Source organism: Sphaeramia orbicularis, chromosome 22 (assembly GCF_902148855.1).
Source record: "Sphaeramia orbicularis chromosome 22, fSphaOr1.1, whole genome shotgun sequence".
NCBI lineage: Eukaryota > Metazoa > Chordata > Actinopteri > Kurtiformes > Apogonidae > Sphaeramia > Sphaeramia orbicularis.
This window is the reverse complement of record NC_043978.1, coordinates 33,811,943-33,834,065: the sequence shown is the minus strand read 5'-3', so window position 1 is coordinate 33,834,065 and position 22,123 is coordinate 33,811,943. Positions and strand designations below refer to the sequence as shown.

General features: G+C 41.6%; 1 protein-coding gene across 4 annotated transcripts; it reads right to left on the bottom strand.

Moving 5' to 3' along the window:
* Positions 1-8,103: 8,103 nt before the first annotated feature.
* ift43 (intraflagellar transport 43 homolog (Chlamydomonas)) lies at positions 8,104-21,519 on the bottom strand. Of its 4 annotated transcripts, none has more exons than XM_030127111.1 (10): positions 21,384-21,519; positions 20,328-20,423; positions 20,213-20,224; positions 17,436-17,506; positions 14,935-14,970; positions 14,055-14,101; positions 9,950-10,022; positions 9,106-9,181; positions 8,906-8,968; positions 8,104-8,672 (listed from the first exon to the last, which is right to left on the bottom strand). In XM_030127111.1, exons 1-10 carry the CDS (start codon positions 21,426-21,428, stop codon positions 8,562-8,564), a joined length of 630 nt encoding a protein of 209 aa, XP_029982971.1. In that variant the 5' UTR covers positions 21,429-21,519; the 3' UTR covers positions 8,104-8,561. The 4 variants fall into 4 exon arrangements, with proteins under 4 accessions (XP_029982971.1, XP_029982972.1, XP_029982974.1 ...); XM_030127112.1 differs by having other exon boundaries at positions 17,445-17,506; XM_030127114.1 differs by lacking the exon at positions 20,213-20,224.
* Positions 21,520-22,123: the final 604 nt, after the last annotated feature.

Here is a 22,123-nt window from a genome sequence, read left to right as displayed (position 1 = left end):
GAAACGGAATAAAGTGTCTTTAAAATGAGTCCATTAAGTCAAAATAACACAGGCTGCTCCGTCGGAATACACGTTAATAGGTTGGTAAAAGTCTTCGAATGCAGTATTTCCACCTTACCTCTTTTTCTGATGCTTCGTCTGTATTTTATCTTTGTTAAATATTTTTGCTGTGACATGTTTTAAGCACACAGCACCTGACATCAATTAGCCCCGTCTGTTTACTCTCGCGATGCATTGCAGATAAACACTGCCCCCTAGTGGCGCCTCCGAGACAAACACCTGAAAAGAAAAATGAATCCTACTGTTATTTTGTGGAAATAAGTCAATAGAATTTCGCAGATGAGGACTTTTTTTCTCCTCCCTTGTTAGTGAGTCTTTTAACACTGTGTGATACTGTGGGTGTGCATTTATGATGAGCAAGTGTTTTTAAATAGATTAAAATATGCTTTAAATCCATGTTTAGTCATATATAACACAATTTTAAGTTACACTTTAACATTTGGTGAATCACAAATAATATTATTCCAAGACTTTACAACAAATAATTAAAATGCAAAATATTTAACTTGTTTAGAATGAATTGAAAATGTGGATTTAATATGCTTCTCTGCTGGTTTTGTCTAGTTGTGATACAAAGGATACACACTAACCTACACATGTATAAGTACAAGGCTCTGGCTGATTACAGCTCCTTCAGGATCCTCATCAAGACCTGCACAGACCACAGTCAGAATTGAGAGATCCCCCCCCCCACACACACACACACACACACACACACAGTGTAAACATCAGTGTGTTCTATCTGATGCACACACACACACACATACTGTACATATCAGCAGACACACATAAACAAATATACAAACACACACAGTATGGCAGCCTCCTCAGACAGCCACAGAGCTTAAGCAGGTCCCTGCCATTATCCCGTCCTCTACCCTAAACACGCAGTTTTAATTTCAAAGCTCTGATTAGCTGATGATTGCATGACAGCCGCCGACCAGGTTCCCTTTTCGCCCGGCTCCCAGACTGCAACTCAATCATGCCCAATTAGTGGGTCCCCAAACACTCTCTCTTATTAGAGGACTCATAATCGACTCATTGTGTCCTGATTTGGCAAATAAATCACTCTGGAGGCTCCTGACTCCCCCCCTTCCCCTGTTCTCTCTCCCCCACTTCTCTCACTCTGTCTTTCACTGCCCACTCCCCTTCTTTTCCTTGTCCAGGGGTTCAGTGACAACGTTTTCAGCCGTGCTTTTCATTGGAGCTGACAGTTTGAGCAACGCCGGACTCCTTTTTTATTCCCCCCGAAGAATGAAGAATAATTTAGCAGCTAAGGAAAGGCAGGCAGCATGCGGGTGTCCTTGTCCTACAAGGTTAAGAATCCATTCCATCTGAGCAAGAAAGGAGTGAATTAAAATAAATGATGGCCAGATATTTATTGCGAGTTTGTAGATGAAGCCAAGTCAGTCCACTGGACCAGTGGGGCCTGGGCTGCCAGTGGCTCAGTGTAGCCGAGTGACCTCCCTACCTCTCTATGCCTAACAGGGGAATAACACTCAATGTCACTTTACTCCTATCCTGCATTTGAAATATTTATTTATATCTCTCTATATATTTATATCTATAAATGCATATGTTGGGGACATCAGGGCGAAACGTCAAATGAGATATTGGGACATATATGAAATTATCTAGTGGAGGATGCTAAAAATAATTGTAATTTGATTGAAAGAGGGAAATTCTGGAAAAAAATTAGCTTTGGAGACACGGACAAGGAGATCCAGAATGAGACTGGACAGGAAACACGGAGACACAAACGTCCTTCAGTCTAAAGACGCAAAACTCAAGGCCGATCTACAGTTTTTTTTAGAATCATTTTCACACTTGTCTCAATATCAGGGTCACATTTTTATAAGATTCTCTACACAATGTTCTGAATGGAAATCTGAGTATATCACTTAACTTTTGTTGTATAGAGCACTTTAGAAAACAACACTTCATACTTAATCCAATGTTGACTCATTCAGTCTTGGTTATGCATATGGCCTCTGTCAGAATACTTTATCCATCAATGGAAAGTGAACCACAAAACAGAAACAATTCAAAGGACTGTAATTATATCTTTCTGTTGCCTCTGTTCTTGCACAGTACTGCATTGCAAAGTAAAGCAAAAAAAATTCAAACAAAACATCCACTTTTTATCTTTAATTCAGTCAGAGTGAAATAGCACATGCAACTCCAACTAGAAATCTACTATAGCCCCGATGTGGATCCACTGGTGTCTAACCTTTACTAGCATGTACTTCACATTTACAGTAACATCTTTGCCTTGTATCATTTAAAAAATGAATCTTAAGCATACGACCACTTACAAATATGTGAAGCCAAGCAGGTATCATGACACCACAAACAAACTTTTTGGTTTGTTGTTGTGTCTGTTATACTGTAGATACAACTATTGAGGGTTTATTACAGTAACTGGGGTTTCATTCAAGGGTCACTTTCTCTCACTGGTGTACATAACAGAGGAAAATATCTACAACTAGAAGCACTCGGAGAGCGCAGACCTCCGCCAAGGCTGATCAGTGCCCCCCCCCCGTCGGCCCCCCCACGCCAAGGAGGTTATGTTTTTGCCAGGGTTTGTTTGTTTGTTTGTCTGTCTGTCTGTCTGTTTGTCTGTCCGTTAGTGTGCAACATAACTCAAAAAGTTATGGACAGATTTTGATGAAATTTTGTGGTCTGCGCCCCCCCCCCCCCCCCCCCCCCGATCACCACCAAAATTTAATCATTTCTTCCTTATCCCATTTCCAACAAACCCTGAAAATTTCATCAAAATCTGTCCATAACTTTTTGAGTTATGTTGCACACTAACGGACAGACAGACAGACAAACAAACAAACCTTGGCAAAAACATAACCTCCTTGGCGGAGGTAACTACATCTATGTATTACATTCATACATTTCACAGAAAGTATGATATCATGCATATGGTTACACACTTCACTAAGCTGACAAATTTCAATTATATAGTTTCACTTGTCTGTTAAAATGCAGCACATTTTCAGCTTTACCAATCTACATTTTCTTGGCTTTGAAATTAGTATTAGGTTTTCATATTTAGCGTCTAAATGTTTAGAAAATTTGTTGTTGTGCAGATTTTAGTTAGTGGTGAATGATAGTTGAGAAAAGAATCCTTGTTATATGTTGTATCAAAGCAATGCAAAGTTTACACAACAGGTATCCTACAGTTCCTGATATGGTGGGTGCCATATCAAATGAGCAAAACAACTGTAAAAAAAAAAAAAAAAAAAAAAAAGCTGTAGTCTAATTTCACATGAGTAAGAGTGACTCTCTCATGACTGTGTTCAGGGGCCCAGAGATGAAAGGGTATTATTTTATTAAAAAGTAGGCAATATTCCTCCACTGAATTCCTAGTTCTGTGCAGTTCCTCAGGACAGAGAAACAAAGGCCTCAGCAGGTGGACCAGCTTGAACCTGGGGGCTTGCAGAGCCCTAGGAGCTCTGTGATGTTGCACCCATGCATGAAGCTGGTGGACTCTGATGTAGTGGACCCATAAAGTACCAGTCCCACTGTGATGCTGAGCTCCCACCCTGAAGTCTCCTACAGCAGCAGGTCCTCTGTAGTGACCTCAAGACAGTGTTCAGAGGCACAGTGCGTGTTTATTTTCCTTCTTCCAAACCAAATCACCTACACTGACTCCCCCTCCTCCGCTCTACCAAAGGGGTGTATTGTTAGTGTGTGTGTGTGTCTGTGTGAGTGGTCATTAGTCTCTGTTTACAGTGCAGATAGTCTGGCCAGCTGGCATGTGACGTGTGATGTGCCGCACCGTGGTCTACCACTGTGAGACCCCCGTGGCAGAACTGTGAAGGCCCAGCAACCCCCTTCCCCAGGCGGGCCGCAGAGACCGCAGCGAGCCCTCGGCAGATGGAGCCTCCAGCGTTTCTCGTCTCTTCTACGAGCGAAGAAGAGGTGGAGCAAGCGCTGGAGGTGGGACTGGCCTGGCCCCCATCACAGATGCCAGGAGAAAGGCTGAGACTCTGGCGAAGCCCTGCTGGGAGGGTGCTGGGCCGGAACAGGTGCAATCTCAGCCCCCTCGATCCCCTCTGTCAGCACCTCAGTGGTGGAGCTCGTGCTCTCTTCCTGTCCTCGTTCCTTCTCATTCACACACTAGAGAGGTGTTGTGGGACTACATCCAGCCACTCCCTCCCCTCCACCCAGCCTAAAACTGTAAACGTATCCATAATCACAACCAGATGCAGTTCCACAAAAAAAGGACGGTGATAAATGTTTCCTTGCTGCCTTGTGTCTCCTCAGTGTAAGGAACAAAAGCATAAAGTTCAAAGCACAGTGGCAGAAGTGTGTGTTTGTGACCCTCAGAGGGCAAACTTTGGAGTTGTGTTGACTCAGGCGTTTTCCTCTGCTGGCCACGATAAGCTTCTCCGCTGACCTCGCCTCTGCCAGGGGGCCAACACAACCACTTTCCCATCAGCCCATGCTTTATCGCCAACGGCTACAAGACAAAGAGGTTTTCACTGTGTACCTGGCTGCAGCCGGCATCCTGCGTGATGGAAAGAGTTTATGACAGGGGGGTGCACGGTGAGGACCAACAGGCCACCTTGACCTGTCCCTGTTCAGAGGACCTCGGCGAACTCTGTCCCATTGCCCCCAGCCCCCACAGCGACCTGGCCACTCCAACCGCCACTGAGTTATTATCATAATTTCTCAGAGAGGCGTTGCAGGGCCTCTACAAGCACAGAGGCATCCGTGTTTTACAGAATGTTTTGTGTTTTATTGCCTTTAAGTCACTCATAGGCCAGCGGAGAGGGCCTACAATGATAAGAAAACCAGTCATGTGAAAAATGAAGGACCTCGTGTACAGGACTGAGGTGAAGAAGGGAAATAATAAAATACATGACAAATGTGGACCCTGACTGTATTTCATGTTCAAACCCCTGTCTTGCCTTCAAACCAGGCCTCACTAATAACATATGAGGGAAAAGAGGGAAATGAGGATAATGAATTCACCCAATCTCACCATTTCAAAAAAGAACAGAAGCTTTTTTTCTGTCTCATGGTTTATACTTAAAAAAAAAAAAAAAAAAAACTCCCATGAATGCCACCCGGGCCTCTCACTCCCCCTCCCCGGTCCTTTGACAACATGACGGCCGTAAGATGCCCAGGGGCATTCCAAGCTGCCACCATCGCAGCCATTTCATGTCTGAGCCCACCTGGGGTAAACAAAAAAAGGACTTAGAGCAATAGAATATTAACTAAAGAAGAGAGGGGGAAAAATAGCAGTGACAAACTGAAAATACTTTTCAACCCGTCAAACTTTAGGTCTTAAAAAATACCACTTTCATTGTCTCTTTAGTGGAGTAATTCCCCCTCCCACTCTTAGCCCCCTGCAGGGTTTTAAAGGTGGAGTATATCTAATGAAAAATAAAACATCTGTTTAATCTAGCTTTTTCAAAGGCAAATCCCCTTTTGATCAAAAAATGATATTGATCTGACTGCCTTAGTTGTATGGCAAGGATTTCTCCTTTAAACTTGAAATATCATGGAGTCTTTGTGGCAAATCAATACTGCGGCTGCTTTTTGAGGCTTGTTTCAAAGGGCACAAGATCCATTTGAATATGGTTGCATTTGCATTTATTATTTCTACCATCAGAATTCAAATTGACCTTGCATAAATTTATGTTATAAATTAATGTGTAAAACATGATATCTTCCGGTCTTAAAAAGGAAGACGGCTTTATGATCTTGCCTTTTTAAACTGATAATCATCCTCTCCTGAGAGGTTTGGCTGGTTTATGGCACCTGATTGATGCAGTGCTGGCCAGGTCAGTGACAGGGAACCTGCGACCGGCACACACAGCCCCTGGTGGAATGAACTGGACCTAATATTCCGGGAGGTTTAGCGTGTCTGTCCTCACCCCTCACTCTGTCTCTGAGGGGCCCCGGCTTCTGGCCCCAGCTATCTCCACATCTCCCCATTTTCTTTAATTACACCTCGGCATATTGCTTTTGGGCCATATGGAAGGCAGATATTGAGACCAGATAAGATGTATAAACTTCTGTCAACACCACAGCATATTAGGTAGAGCTGGAAGCATATTATCTCTCTTCTATCCTTCCAATTAGCGCCCAATATCAAAATACATTAAGACAAGCCTGTCGACGAGGAGCAGGAAAAAACATTACATTAATGGGGCCTTCGTCTGGTTTTTATTAAAACTGTATTACTTCCCCGCGTTTGTTTTCTTTGCCACAAAATGAAAAGTCATTTCCACCAAGGGACTCAATAAAAACACAGATAAACCACCCTTTAAAGCTCAGTGGTCTGAGAACTCGCAGTGCTCAGCTGGTCCATACTGCCCTCAAGGTTTTACAGTGGGTCTTCAAAATGTCGGCTTTGAAAATAAATAATATAGATTCACATGAGAAAACTTTCTTTGTGTGCCTGAGGTTTAATGTTGGAACACATGTATACCATCATGTCAGAAGGATGTTTAACACTGTGTCATCATCGGCGCATTTTGAAAGAAATATCGAATGACAGAGGTATGTACTGGAGCGGTGTGGATTTTTACAGCAGTAGTGGCTCCATTATTTTAATAGAAAAATGTCAAGGAAGGATGAATGACATCCTAAACACAAGGAAGGCCTCCATCTTTTGATCTGATATGCACAGCATCAACGTGGCCTCAGACTCTGTTCACCTCCCAGTGACACCGCGTTCATGTAAAAGCTATAGTCATAACCACAACTGACACTGAGAGAAACTGGCTTTCTCTTTACAAATCACGTATCCGTTGTAGTTGTTCTGATCTGAATAAATTCATTGCACCTGCACTTAAAGAGGTCACTCTGAGAATGGCTGTAGCATCAGGATAAAGTCTCCACACTGAGAGACATGGAGAGAATAAAGGAAGGAAAGAAGAGATGAGGGAGTAGAGGAAGGTCACTTTGAGAAGCTGGATGCAAGCACATGCCAAACAGCGTCTCTGGATCTCTCTCACTCTCTCTAATCCCCTCTCTGATCCACAGATACTCGGGCCAATCATTTGAGGCCGGCCACAACCCGTGATCACTGGGCCCTAATCTGAGTCCTCGGCCCGTCCGCAGTCCACCTCAGACAGCACCGGCCGGCTGCCAGCAGAGGAGTGGCAGGCTTAGCCCTTCTCCAGAGAGACAGCTAGAGGTTGTCTCTACATGGATGGGCACTTCGCAGCTCGGCGGGGGCGGGAGGAAGGGGCAACGTAGCAGCTGCTCAGGGCATATGGGCAGAATTCATTAAGTCTGGCTAAATAAGCCAATTGTGGAGGCGGTAAAAAGTATGCGTTTGTAGGTCTGACAGAGAAACAAACAGAGATCACTCACTGCATGTGAGCTCTGAGCTCAAATATTCTGCCGCACACAAATATTCTGAGCACAAATATCTGTTTGATAGCTGTGTCCTGAGGTAGTATACTTGATGAAGTTGATTCAAGGCCTAACAAATGAAAATATCTGGATCTATTTGTGATGGGCAATGATTAAGCTGTTAGATGCATAGATTGTGTGTCCTTGAGGACTTTGCTGTGCATCACCAATTGCCATGAGACTGCTGTCTGCCTCAGAAATAAACCTAATCACTATCTGTAAATGTTACAACTGTTTCTCTAATAGAGCTGGCCTGACTTTAAAGGCCTGCATTTATATTCACACACATGAACCAAAGACAAATAGACCAGCACAGTACACAAAGCATTTCATTAACTATATCAAATTCAGTTCCAATGTGTCAGAGACTATGTTAATGAAATCTGAACTTAAAATGCATTCATAGGACTGTGTTGCCTCATGTACAGTCACTGCTGTCACATAATTGAGAGAAATGTCTGTTCTTTTACTTTAACAAATACCCAAGCAATTTTGTTGTTCCAGACTTACATGCATTGCTCTTTATGCAGTAAAAAGTATAATGTATGCTAATCCCCCAGGTGTCAATAGGAACTCTGTTCAATGCTTTTGAGATAATAGTGAAGAAGGGGTTGCTCCTATCGAAGAGCTGGAAGATAAAGTCAATGGCACAGTCAATAACAATAAGGTTGTGGGCTTTAATGAGGAATGTTAATTTGAACACAATCAACTGGATTTCAGCTTAGCTGATTATCAACCTTGGACTTGTATGAAGGTGTTGATAATGCTGCCAGTACAGGGAGGGCATTTTTATCAGTGACAGCTATTTTTGCTGGGTGCTCTCCAACAAAATCAGTTTGCCTTTTGACTTTTACGTCAAAAACTATGAAAAACAATAAAATTCCAAAAAACTACACAGAGAAACTAAAACTTCACTGTTTAATGCAATGTGTAGATTATTTAGAAAAAACACAACAAATATGGCACATACAATTTACAAAATATACATTCTGGATAACAAACACTAATTAAAGTTAATCCAACCAAAGTCACTGGTCCTGCTGTTTAATGTTGTATTCCCCCAGTTCCCACTGGAGCCATAAAAAGTCTCATTTTGCACCTCCTCCTCCTCCTCCTCATGTTACGGGCAATGCTGCCTGTTCCTCATTCTCTCCTTGATCCCATTCCATCAGCAGCTCTGAGGACACCTCTGTAAACAGATGATCCCAGTCCCAGCTCACATCTTCCTGCAGAGCAATAGAGAAGACAGGAGAGGGGGAGACAAGAAGAATTAGAGAGGCAACGGTAGACAACCCAAGAAAGGAGAAAGGGGGGAAGGAGAGCAGAGGGTGTTAATGTACACATCATAAATCTTGATTACCTGAGAGACAGAGTGGCAACCTCCCCTGGTGCTCTAGAAACAGCTGGACAGGCCTTCTCTGGGAGCTCACAAGCTATATTTACTAAAAAACTCACTCACCTCTTTCACCTCCTGCTCCGGCGCTAAAACCTTGGTGAGGAGCCTCAAGTCAATCTCTCCGTCCTGAAGAAAGAGAGCAGTGAAATTCACTTAGCTTGCACAAACAGAGCTGATGCTGGAAGAACAACTAAATGGACAACCTTGAGGACAAGAGAAATAAGAATATCAAAGAGATTCAAAAATAAATGTCCTTGACTTACTAAGGTCTGGAACGCAGAGTAGTACTTCAGGTCATTGTCCAGATCTCTGTAGGTCATTACCCGGTTCACCTGAACGCTAACAGGGAGACACACAGTCCCAACAGTTGATCAAACATAGGCTTCTGCTATACTCAGATGCTTGCATTTCAACGAAGCCAAAACCTGACTGAAAATTTAGCAGCTGTTCTCACTGCAAAGCCTTCGCAACACATGCAAACTAAGACCGAGAACAGGGCTTTGGAGAAGTCTGAAGTTAGTGCACAACAGCACTCCAAGACTTCAAGCAAAGACCACAGAGAGCACGAGAAGGTTGCCAAGTGGTAAACGCTTTAAATTGAAACCCAGCTGCTTATCTGTGGGTCGGAATTAAGTGGGGGGGCTCTCAAAGTGGCTGGGGCCTAGCAGTGCATGCCAGTCCTACTTACTGCACATTACACGCTACATTGCCCCCACAATGAGTTCAATGTGGATATTATCTCGCACAGAGAGCAAGCCCCAGCCTAATAACCTCCACCGCTGTCATAGCCTTGCTACATATTCGACACATGTCGGCGTGTCTCTCACTGCCCTGTAAATCAAAGGGCCCGGTTAGTAAGGACCCTGGTAACAGAGTTGCATAAATCACACCCAACTGTTATTTCTGCATTTTAGCCCCATAAAGCAAGACACTGCAATGGCACAAGTGGAGGACAGACAACCATCAAAGTCACAAGAGCAGGAACTGATTTTGTGTCCTGCAAATGAAGCACAGAGGTTAACCCCCATACACCGGGCTGGAGGATAAGCTGTTTGTGTGAACATTTTTGAATGATGAGGAAGAATCTGCATTTAAGGTGCTCAGTACCTTGGTGGAGCTGCAATTTGCATGGTGAGATCTTCTTCCTGTACTTCATCAAGGTCTGGAATAACTGGAATATCTAGAAGACAAAACATATATAAGACGGCATCTCAAACTAGATCTGATTACCTTTGAAAACTGTCATGGATGTGAAAGGATATGATTTGTATCTTAATGATGGAAGCGTTTATGAAAAAAATACAGCAAATCCCCAGCGTACGACTGATAGAAGGTGCCTGTTTGTGCAACCATGCCTGTGTGGCAACATCTCCCCTCCCTCTCTCTTGTTACATCCTCATAAGAGCTGCCCTGTCACAATAGCCATGCGGCCATGAATATTCAGAAGGCAAGGCGGCAGCTCTCCCTGCTGTGAGAGGGGCGCTGGCCAGGGGCTCCCCAGAAAGCACCCCCTGCTACCTTAGCATTTGGGCCCTGTCAGTGCCGCCCACCCCCAGGACCTGCAGTGGCCGGTAGGCCGACCTCCATGTCCACTCTGCCACTCCGACTGGGGCGACATCCAGCCATGTGCAAGAGTATTTGCTTGCGGGCCCATCTGTGTGGGGTCGGAAGTCACAGTGCGGCCTGGCAGGGGCTGCAGTGCCAGGAGCCGCCAGCCCGCTGCTCAAACAGTGGGAACCCACTTTAATTGGCAAAACGCAACAGGACAGAGGATGGCTCTGTTCCCAAGAAGGACAGGGCAAACTTTCACAGCATTTTCAGATGGACATTTGTTGGAGAAAGGAAATTAGAGCAGGATAGAAAAAGGTTGGAAGGAAAACAACCTAAATAGTTGAGTTAAAAATTAATGGACTGACATGCTTTGACTGAGAGAAATTTTACTACAAGTACTGTGTGACGACTTTTACCATCAAAAGAGAGAGAAAAAGAATGCAGGTAACATACTGATATCTCAGGTCATGTACACAATATCATTTTTGTTCCAACACTTGTTCTTTCCTATACCGTTGAATAAAATGAGTTTACTTTGAGTTTGTTGGGGCTATTTTCTGGAGGTAGCAGAAAGCACATCGTAATTAGCGTTATATCAGTGAGTTGTAGAAAGTGAGAGAGAGGGGAAAAAATTAAATAAATAAATAGAGAGGAATAGATAGTGAGAAAAAGAGAGAGCTGGACTGCATGAAGAGAGTTGTCAGTAATCTCTAACCACAGTACTGCACCCTGAGGGGAAAGTCAATAGAAGAGCTAAATAGAGGTGAGGAGATGGAAGTCTGCATCTGATGTGAGGAAATATCTTGGTATCTGTGTCACCATTCCTAAAAAATAACTCCTGAAACTAAACTTAAGTAGAAGACACATCAGTCACTGATGGCTCTCACAATTTTGGTACACTACAAAAAACTTGGTGACTTTTAAGATGAAGATAAATTAATTCTGAACACACTTCTCTAACTGAAAGATGATTCACAGAACAAGTTGGTCCAAACCTAACCCATCAACTTTCTCTAGATAACAAAACCTCAACTGCTGTTGATAACTTATTTCTTTCTCTTTTTTAATTAAACCAAATTAAAAATGCCACGCTCGTTTAGCCGCTGACAAGATTCATCTGTGTTTCTGATATCCAAATAAATGCAGGCGCGGGTATTTCATATTCATGAGGCCCCGGTGACACTTTGTCCTCTCATTTACAAAGCACAGCGTTCAGCAGAATCCGTCCCCCCTGGACCCCCAATCAAATTTAATGGTCTTAGTGCAATGACATCAAAAAGCCTTGCCATCCAGCTCTTTGCAAATAGCTTCCTGGGTTGTCTATCTGTCCACACACATACCTCGCACTCATTTTTGTCTGTAGCACACTATAAACACAAGTCCAATGTGAAGCACAGAGGCATATGTTGTCTATATGCAAAGACTATTATTAAGCGAAACAACATTTTTAAATGAGCTTCAAATACAACCTATTACTGCAGGTCAAGGAGGGCATGAAAGCTGCTGCAAACAAGCCAGTGTTTTCCACAAAGGGCAACTCCATCAGGAGGAGCTGTCTCCTGTCAGAGTGTGGCACATATTACCCGCTGCACTGACTTCCTTCCCTCGGCTGGACGTGTATCAAGGTGGCTTTTGTCTGGCAGGGAGGAGGCCACGTGTATCCTTATTACACGGTCGCGTCCAGCCTCCTCGCTGAAGCATGTAAATATCAAAAGGGGATAATTTGCTGTGAATGTAGACATACTCCCGGCAGGCACACGCCAGTCAGCAACTTTGGAGAACAGGATGTCTCTCCACACCACTTGGGCTCCTATAATCTACACAGGGGTCCAGTCAAATGATCACCCAGGCACTGAATCTATTTGAAAGGACAATATTCAACACCTCACTGGCTTGAAGTAAGACAGTGGGACATGAAACAGATGAATGTGTTTGTGATACTATTTTAAGTGACCAGCAGGAGGCTATTGGGGGGGGGGGCAGCTGATGGGGAAATGGGAGCTGGGGACTGAGCGGGGCTTCTCTCTCTTTCCTCTCTCCACGCTTGTAGCCACTGGACATAAGGGATAAGGGTAAGGGACATAATCAAGATCGCAGGGGCTATCTCACTAACCCTTAGCACTGTAATTTCCAATGCCCCTGCCTCCGGCTCTGTATTAAGAGGTCTCCCTCCACAGAGTAATAATCTTTCCAGGGGCATTAACTGCAAAAGAACCAAACCTTTGGACTGGCTGTTTTAGCCAATAAATACTTGACAGAGTGCAGAAAATGTATACACATACATGGCAGGTACATTGTGATAAAAACATTTACAGAACTTTATAGTGATTGAGAAATTAGGGAGAAATTAGGAATACATTTGTTTTTGCATCATAATTTAGATGTTAAAGACATTTTTCAACAGAGAGCACATGAAAGTAAGCCTAAAGTAAAATGTTTGAACCTAAGACGACACATAGGGAACATATTTTACACAAAATCAATCTGAATGTGTAAACAATGTAAATTCTTTTTCACAGTTTGAGGTTATTACAAAAAGAAAGCTATTTTAATAAACTGCTTAAAATCTACTTAATTCAATAAACAGATGGTCTCACATTCTAATTTATATTGTTTCTGAAACTTCCCGACACAATTCACAATAACTGAGAGATTGTGAGAAGAACAAAATTGCTCACAAATGACGATTGTAAACCATTTTTTCTGCCATTTCTGCACCATCTTATAGTTTTGTCTTAATAAGGCAAATTAGCCATTTTAACCAGCCATTGAACTAAGATAATAAATTGCAGCTTCATTTTCTGTGTTAATGAAAACATGATGTTAAATTATCAGTAAAACAAACAGAATGTGCTTTTGAATTTCTACTATGTTCACTGGCATTTATTAGAATAATATTAAATTCTATTAAAAAGAGGTTTCTTGTTGAAAATGTATTGGCAACCAGGCTTCAGGAACAAATGCATTATTCTATTTTGAGCTGTTTAATTTTTTCTTCTTCTTCCTGTTTCTAGCTTTATTACCATTATAACTATGAGTTGCTGTGGCAGTTTTTCTCATTACGTTATTACACAGTCCCTCCTGAGGCACTGACCTGTGTAAGTCCTTCAGTTTTGTCAACCGCTAACCTATATTTACAAACACAATTTTGTCCAATTTCCCCTGACACTATGTGAGCATCTATTTTGTGCACAATTTTGCTAAAATTCTTCACTTCAGTCCTGACGTTGTTTTTGTTTTGCACCTGACGGGCCCTCTGGTGACTTGGCAAAGCAGCAGTGTTACAGTGTGATCTGTATTCAGCAGCACATCCTCAACAGTGTGTTCATGTGTGTGTGTGTGTTGTCACTACCCGTGTCACTCCAGGTGGTGAGGACACACTTCCATGATATTCTCCATCAACTAAGGATCTAACTGTATTGACTCAAAAAATGTAATCCAAAGTGTCTGTGGGCCATGCTTACATATTGCTTTACACTCGGTAGTCACAGGCAGATTTCTAACAGTTAAAATTTGGTGGGAATATCAGTGGAAAGCAGTGATCTGACTGTCTGGTTATCTGCTCTACTTCCACAGGATAAAAATGTGCAGGGCAGGCACTGGAGGGCTCCACTTTGCCCGTGAGGATAGACAGAGTGGCGGTTTGGGAGGGTGCTCTTACCTCCTTCATCATCTGATCCCTGGGGAGTTTGTGGTCGCAGTCGGCGGCTGTAGAAAGAGGAAGTGTGAGCGTATGAATTATTTAATGCTTTCAGAACGCAGCCCAACGGTGAGGTCATCATAGGAAGAGACTAAATTGGCTTGTGGGCTACTTTACTTTGATGATGGGTCTTTTCTTTCTCTTTTGGTAGCTAGGATGCTCAGTCTGTAGGCTACAACAGTCTGAGGGGACTCCAGAACAGTTCCCGCTGCCAAAAGGCACTGATGATGCTGTTGTTCAGTCTGACCGACCAGTCTGGCAGCCCCTGACAATATCACCTCAAGGAATTTTTACAAAACAAACTCAGCTTGAGCAGTGGTCGAAAAAAGGTATTACTAATACAAGAAGCACAACGTGGGAACAAAGGCACAACGTGGGATTTTTCTGGAGGATAGGAAGTTTAATTTCACACAAAGCGTCTGTCTCACTGCAGCCATAGAGGCACCAGGCTCCGACTGTGATGATGAGTAAAACACACATGGCTGTGTCCTCTACCTGCCTCTCTTCATGATGATGTCTCTTCTTGTGACAGAACGATGTGAGGGAGGGTGATGAATAAAAACCAGAATAACAGGAAAACTTGGCTCCTAACAGCAATAAAAGTGATGACAACTGAGTCACGCTGTTTTCTAATCATGTTAAGTGATTGTTCTTGGAAGGCAAGGATTAGTTGCAACCAAGGACAATCTGAAAGCACTGAGACATTTCCACTTTACTGCAAACGAAAAAGACATTTAAACTGACCTATTTTTATCCATACACAAAATATAACTCTCATGGAATTCAATCAGCAACTGCTGGGGAACAATGAAATACATATGAGGCGTCTGTGTGAACTTACTCTTCCTGGTCCTCAGCTGCTGGTCTTCTTGAAGCTCTGAAAACCAGCAGAGAGAAAAGCAAATTGAATAAGACACTTGTTGCCTGTCATTAAACAAACCCTATGCCATGTCTAATGATAGTTATTCTGCTACAATAGCTGTATTTTCTCATCTCTTCATGTTTTCTGCGTCATCTCCTGCTGAATCATGCAGCTTATTTCAGACCTCTCTCTTGTTACACAGCTCAGCTTGAATGGAGCATGCCAGATCCAAAAATATTGTGTTTTGACATTCTGCAACAACACCTTATTTTTAACAAGCTCTGATTTAAGAAACCACTGACTAATGATCTTCTTAAACAAATATAATTGTATTGTTATGCCCTCAATTATATCAGTAAAAAGTGTGCTCCAGTGACAGTTTTCTTATTATTTTTCTATGAAAAGCAATTCTTTTACTGGCTCTCCTGGTAGAGTAGTGCCCCCTACTGTTTTTGATTCTGCAATTCAGTGCTGCAACTAGCTATTTTACACTGCCAAAAAGAAGCCATTACCTAAAGAAATTACAGGATGAATTTGTGGGGGAGTCACTAGAGGGCTCCACTTAAAGAATTAAATAAGTATATGTTGAAATATTGATTCCAATACATCACTCTCAGTGAGAGGGTGGAAGTTGTGCACAGTGATGGCTGTGTTCAAAGACTCCTGACATAATACAACAGTACACATGTAAATGTCTGGAGGCAAGAATGAAAAATAAATCAAAACCTGACTGTTACAAGTGAAAACTAGCCTTAGCCCCTGCTTTAATTTCAGTATCACAAAAGTCAAAATTGTCTGTATTAGACTTCCACAAAGATGGGAAAATTCAAGCTTGTATTTATATTGTTCTTATGTCTATAACATTTGACATCAACCCAAACACAAATAGACTGATGCTGATTTAATTTAAATAAAAGTAGAAACTCACAGGGTGTCTACAAGTATCAAACACTTAATTTTAATACTTTTCCAGACCTTTTCAAATGAAGAAATGATCTTTTTCTAAGGTAAACTACATTTTGCCAGCAGGTAAGAATGATTATTAGGGTTAGGTTGTAGGTTTAAATCCTTGTTAACATCAGAAATCTGGACTGTCACGTAAAAGAGTCTCACACAATTTTATCAAAACAAACTAAATGCCTTCCAGTATTCAAATTCGAGACGCTTTACTGTCTAATTTAAGGTGTAGTTTTTAACCCATTGAATTGAAGACATTCTAATGCTTAAAGGGACCTGCAAACATACAAAAACAAACAGTGAAAATCTTTATCCAAACAGTTCTCATGTTTTTTCAGTTGTTTTTCCCATGCTGTCTGAGCATAAACTAACAGGTTTTAGGTACAGGAGTCCAACCAGGCAGGGCAGAGTGGAGCTGAGGGAGCCTACCTGCCTGCCCTTGGACTGTGTCCTGTCTGGGGGGCGGGGGTGGCGACACTTAAGACACATTACAGGCCCCTTGATTAAGACTCATGTAAGGCAAAGTGATAGACATGGTAAAACTGTCTGGAAAAAGTTGTTAGGGATAAAATATATTGTGACAACCTGGTTTCAAAGGTTCATCAATAAACTGACAGATCATTTAGTGTCAATTAGAAGTGATAGATCGACAAATCCTGGGATTTCTGCGCTGGGATTAGTGGGAGGAGGGCGGCGGTGATTGAGCATGAGGGGTGACATTGAAGGGAGAAGTCCTTGCCGGTTCCAGGGGGGACCATTACTTACTTTGTTTCAGAGAGGATCAATGCACGTGCAAACCTCTTTTACACCTCCTGTGTTTCAATCGCTTTGAGACTGGGAATCAAGCTGGGTTACGCAAAAGCAGGGAAGCGACATACTGACCTTCTGTGAGAAAGGAAAGATCTATTGAGTTTGCTGTTCTCCCTGCTTGCACTAACGGTGCAGTAAACTACACAAATAAGCCCAATTGACTCAGTCTGTGCACTTCACTGCATCTCCTATGTTCGCACCTCCACTGAGACTAAAGGAAAGAAGCACTGTGGTAAGCAGAAGAGAGGCGGTCTCATACAGAGTCAGTCATGTACAATATTGTGGTTTGCTGTGTTAGTTGTAGATGGAGGCTTTTGGCCAACATGTTCCATCTGTTCCAAATATTTCATGAATTCTACATGTTGTGCTCCCTGTGTAAAGAGCAGACTGCAGTGGTAAGGGGTGATTAAGTGGCTTGAACCTGTGTGATGAAGTGGCTAGCTGACTAACAGTGCCCTCCTGTGGCTGATGCATTAACCATGTCAATTACCGCCTTGCTCACAGATGAAGACGAATGGAGAGTTGCCTGCTCAGACAGACTCCCTCTAACCTTGTTGATTCACAGCCTGAGTGCCAAATATGCACTGATAAATAAGCTCATTCAACAGCATGAGAGTTCATTAATAACATATAACACGAGACCTCAGCTCATAGTCCTGCTTTCTGTGTAGGCATAAGTAGACTGGAGAAAAAAAAAAGAGAAAAACCCATACTTGGCTGACCCAGAACCAGAGCTTTCTTCAGCCCAGCCTCCTTGCCTCCGGGCTGGTTTAGGTGGAGGCCCCTGGAAGAAGAAAAAAGCTTTGTAAAGGTGCAGCTTCCTTTTAAATGCTTACTTCCTCACACAGAAGATAAATTAATTGTGTTTATGTATGTAAAAGTTTGAAGAAAAAAGATGCAGCTTTACTTGTCCTCATAATTAAACACATTGTACTCTACTTTAATCTGCATCCAGCTTAGAGGGTCAACATTTGAGAATCTTATGAAAACCTGTTATCTTAATTTTTTAAAGTGGAACCAGAAGGGGGCCCTCTTGTTTAAATAACAAAAAATCATGACATCCATCAAAAAAGAAGACCCCAAAGCAAGAGAAAAACTTAAAGGTCAACATGTAGGGATTGTTTTCACATCTTCTGCTATCAAACTCTATGTTTATAACAGTGCCTGGTATGCTCAGATCACTCATCCAATGGTTTGTTTATTTTAGTTTTCAGTATTGTCCATTTCCAGGAACAGAACATATGGAGCAGAGTGTGGGAACTGCAAGGGTCTGTAAAAATCTGACCCTAAAATAGATTCACAGGGGAAAAAAAGAACAACCTTCTCATTCCTTGATACTGAAAATAGTAAACTAAGCATACATTTTGATCCTGAGAGCACTACTTGAATGAATGAATTCCTCAGAGTGGGCACCAGACAAATGAATTTTAAAAAAAGGCACAACATTTCTCATTACTAAATTGGGTCTGCAGAGGACAAAGTGCTCGTGAAAAAATTTCTTTCATTTATGATGAAAGAGGAAATAATCGCTCATGGCTCGTTCCTTCACCAAAGCCATTTATAAATCTGAATGTCACCATTAAGGAGGGCAAAAGGGAGGGGGGGCTCACCCTGCTCCACTCAATAATACTATTAGTCCAGAAGAGCTGAGGTGTAACAAGCTGAACTTTGTGTAATTAGTGACTGTCTCCATATTACAAATAATAATCACATTTATTCCATTTTAAGCAGAAATACAAGCATTCTTTCTAATGCATTATGTTTGGTATTTGTGACATTCAACAATTATCATGGGAGACATGACAATAAGGTCAATAAGAGTCCTTTAATATAATAAATGGCTCCTCTGACAGTTATTTCATGCAACAAAAATGGAGAGAGTCCTAAGTGTCCTGAGAAACAAAACAAATCTGGCCTTACAATTCTCTGTGACCAAATATGAACTTCACAGCTGTAGTAAATAGCTAATGGTCGTTAAAGCAATTAGCTCAGCCCTCCTTGTTTTCTAATTTAGGATTCTAAGATGGTCTCTAGGGCAAGGAAGTTGTAGTGGCCAAGCCCTAAGAGCCCATTAAAGCAAGTGAGTCTTTGTTTAAAAGGATGTCAGGAATGCAACCAATCAGTTGGGTATTTTAGGCAGAAGAGGCCAGGGTTGATAAACGAAGACTGTAAATAAACCCACCCAGTCGCACGACACTCTGGAAAAATGTATTGCATGTTCACAGCAGGTCAAAAAGGGCGCGAGAATACTGGTTCATATATTAGGGAAGTTGGCCTAATTTGGGAAGATTAGCCTAATGCAAGAGCATTGCTGAAATTTTTGCTTTGGGAATGTTGGCTGCTTTACAGTTTACCAATCCTGAAGACAAGACCGATTCCATAAATGCCAACAATAGTGAAGGGATGTTATAATTAGTATTATGTCACTTTTGAGTTCATTTCTTCCATATATTTGTAGTATATTTAGTCTAACTTTAACATCACTCAATCTGAAAATTTCAAAAGGAGAAGACTTTAAAAAAGGATGTTTAACAGCATGACTTCCTCTGATTCACAACATATTAGAGAAAGATTTTAGCTGATTATCTTTCAATTAAACAATTTCCAAATGGCCAGTTTTATATGTTCTTTTGTTGGAGATCACGTGATGCAAAAGTTCAAAAGATGAAAATGCATGCACTACTATAAGATCCTGTACAAAGAGGAATGTCTATTGGCCAGAGCATGGCTCAACTCTACTCAGTTTAGATAACAGGTACATCTTTTCCCACAGCAGCTATAACACCCCTTCAGTGGTTGTTATAGTGATATTCCATCAAAGTGCCATAATAGCCCTGGACAAATTGAGGATATCAAAGGGATGTTGTTCTTGATTTTCTGTATGTGGCTGTTTGTCACAGTAAAAAAACACATTTTCTCTCAGAGGCTGGAGGCACTAAGAGAAAAGACTGTGAAAGGTAAGGAAATAGAGTAGAATGACTTAGCTACTTGAAAATGACAATTGTAGTGCAATGATAGTAGCCTAATATTTTGCTCTCACAACACCTTTTGGGGTTGTCTGACAACTCAGTGGACGTGTTGCCATACAAGATACCACATAGGCTACTATCCCAATTTTTGCAGTGAGTGGACTCAAGCCAAGCTAGTTCCATGCAGTGGAAAAGGGTCAGAAGCCTTACAATCTAAAGAGGTAGGAAAAAAGGCTATTTATATAGTATGTCACTACATAAACAGTGCTCCATTACAACTTTACACCCTCAGTATGTGATGATGGCATTACCCATGTTTCATGATGTTTGAGTTACTGATCTGAACTATCAAATCTAAAATATCAAAACCTTCTTAGCTGAGGAAAACAACAAACAAGTATGAAAATTTAAGTTAAGATACTAGAATTTCTCAGTCTGTGAACTGCATAAAGTATAAAGTTGATACATGGAGCTTTAACAGTGGAAGCCATGCAAAGTCACAGCTTTTTCATGCTTCCTACCTCATCATCATCCTTTGATTTGTGTTATGGGACAAAGCAAAATGTATACTGATAAAGCTTATGTTACAAGTGAGGTTACAACATGCAAACTATTGTCAATAACGTGATCATTTACCTCTCCCATCGATGCAGAGGTGGAGGACTTCCTTGTGTGCCGTGTGTCCTCTGAGTTGGATTGGTCTGTTGCATGACGATCTCTACGTCTAGTTCTCTGATGATGAATAAGTCAAATCCAAAAGTTGGCACTCAAAATAGTGAATAAATACTCTGAAATTTCAATTTGTCTAACCTATGAAATCCACTAAGCAAATAAATCTTGAATGAACATATGACACATAAAGTTATTGATCTGCATAAATCAAATTAAGATTACACATTTTGTAAAAAAATTTCACAGAGAGGACATACAGCATTATATAGCCTAATCATCTCCATTTTTCTTCAAACATTCTAACAACATGCAAGACATAGAATGGGGTTTGCAGAGAAGTTAATGTGGAAACAATAACGTAATTGAATGGCATCTAATAGTTTATCACGTACTTTAATGGTATAAAAACACAACACACAAGCACTCCATAATCGTTGCAAAAAGACTTACCCAGACAAACTGTTTACTGTTTCTGAAGAAAAGCATTTTCAAGTGTCTATCATACAAGGTCTAGACCCAGACTTAACCGTTTACAGACAATATACATTTAACATATACCAACAATGTATACGACCATTCATGGTTATATGTTATTTAATGGTTATTATTTCATGACAACAAAATGAAGCCACTGTCAGAGTTCATCTGGCTACTAATTTAGTGACAAATGTTATATAGGCTAAGCAGGGTTAGCATAGTGGTGGCACAGCTGCAATTAACATCGCTAAATTTGCTGGTTAACAAAACGTTCTTATTGGTGTTTTCCACACAGTAAAATGCAAAAAAAAAAAAAAAATCTTTAAAGGAGTAAGAGAGCTGCGTTGCCTCTAACTGATTGGTTACATACATTGACATTAGCCGCATAGCTAATGCTAGTTAGCAGTTATTTAGCATTAGTTAGCTGGTAAGCCTCACTCTACTGCTATAGCGTGGTCTGCTGTGCCTTCGTAGTTAATATACACATATTGGCTCCCATCTTTTTTTGCTTTTGTCAGTTTTGCTATTCAACAAATTGCTTACATTCCTCACAACTCCAGGTTCTCCGAGCGTGAAAGTGTCGTCCATTTCTTCTTGCTAACAGGCTAACACCGGGAGGACAGCGTCGTCCTGAGTATCAAGCGTCACATAGCAACGCGCACCATGGCAACGCCAATCACGAGGGGGAGGTTTGCATCCATTCACTGTTTTGTCTGAAAGTAAAGTGGTGTAAAGTACTAAGGTATATATAGACAGAAATAATAGTACACTTAAAAATTTTCCACACATCCTGTCGGCCGTAAGATGTTACTGATGTTAATATTTTTTGTGTGTTTATAGCAATGATGATTGGAATACATTTAGAATTCTTGAAAAGATTTTGGACAGCCTATGTTAGCAGTTACTATCAAGTCATGTTTTACTCCCATCCTCTTTATTGCAGAAGTCATTGCATTTCCCTTGAACTTCCCCTTTTATCCGCTGGATGTTGCTGTTGTGCATGTTTTATGATACCAGGTGAAGCTGAACGGTAGCAGTGGGTCATAGTGCATCACAGCAGCTGGCTGAGTCCCTCTGTGCACCCTCAGGATCCCTTTTGTTAACTCTGGCTTTCCATTTTAGTTTGACATTTTCTGTCACTGATTGTGCTTAAAATAGCCTTGTGTCAGCTGTCTGGGGATGAGGGTTAAGAGCCAAATACTTTGTGGCCAAATAGGACTATTCTTCTGTATTTATTTAACCTCTGCTTCTGTGCAACCCAAAGACCAAAATATCACTTATCT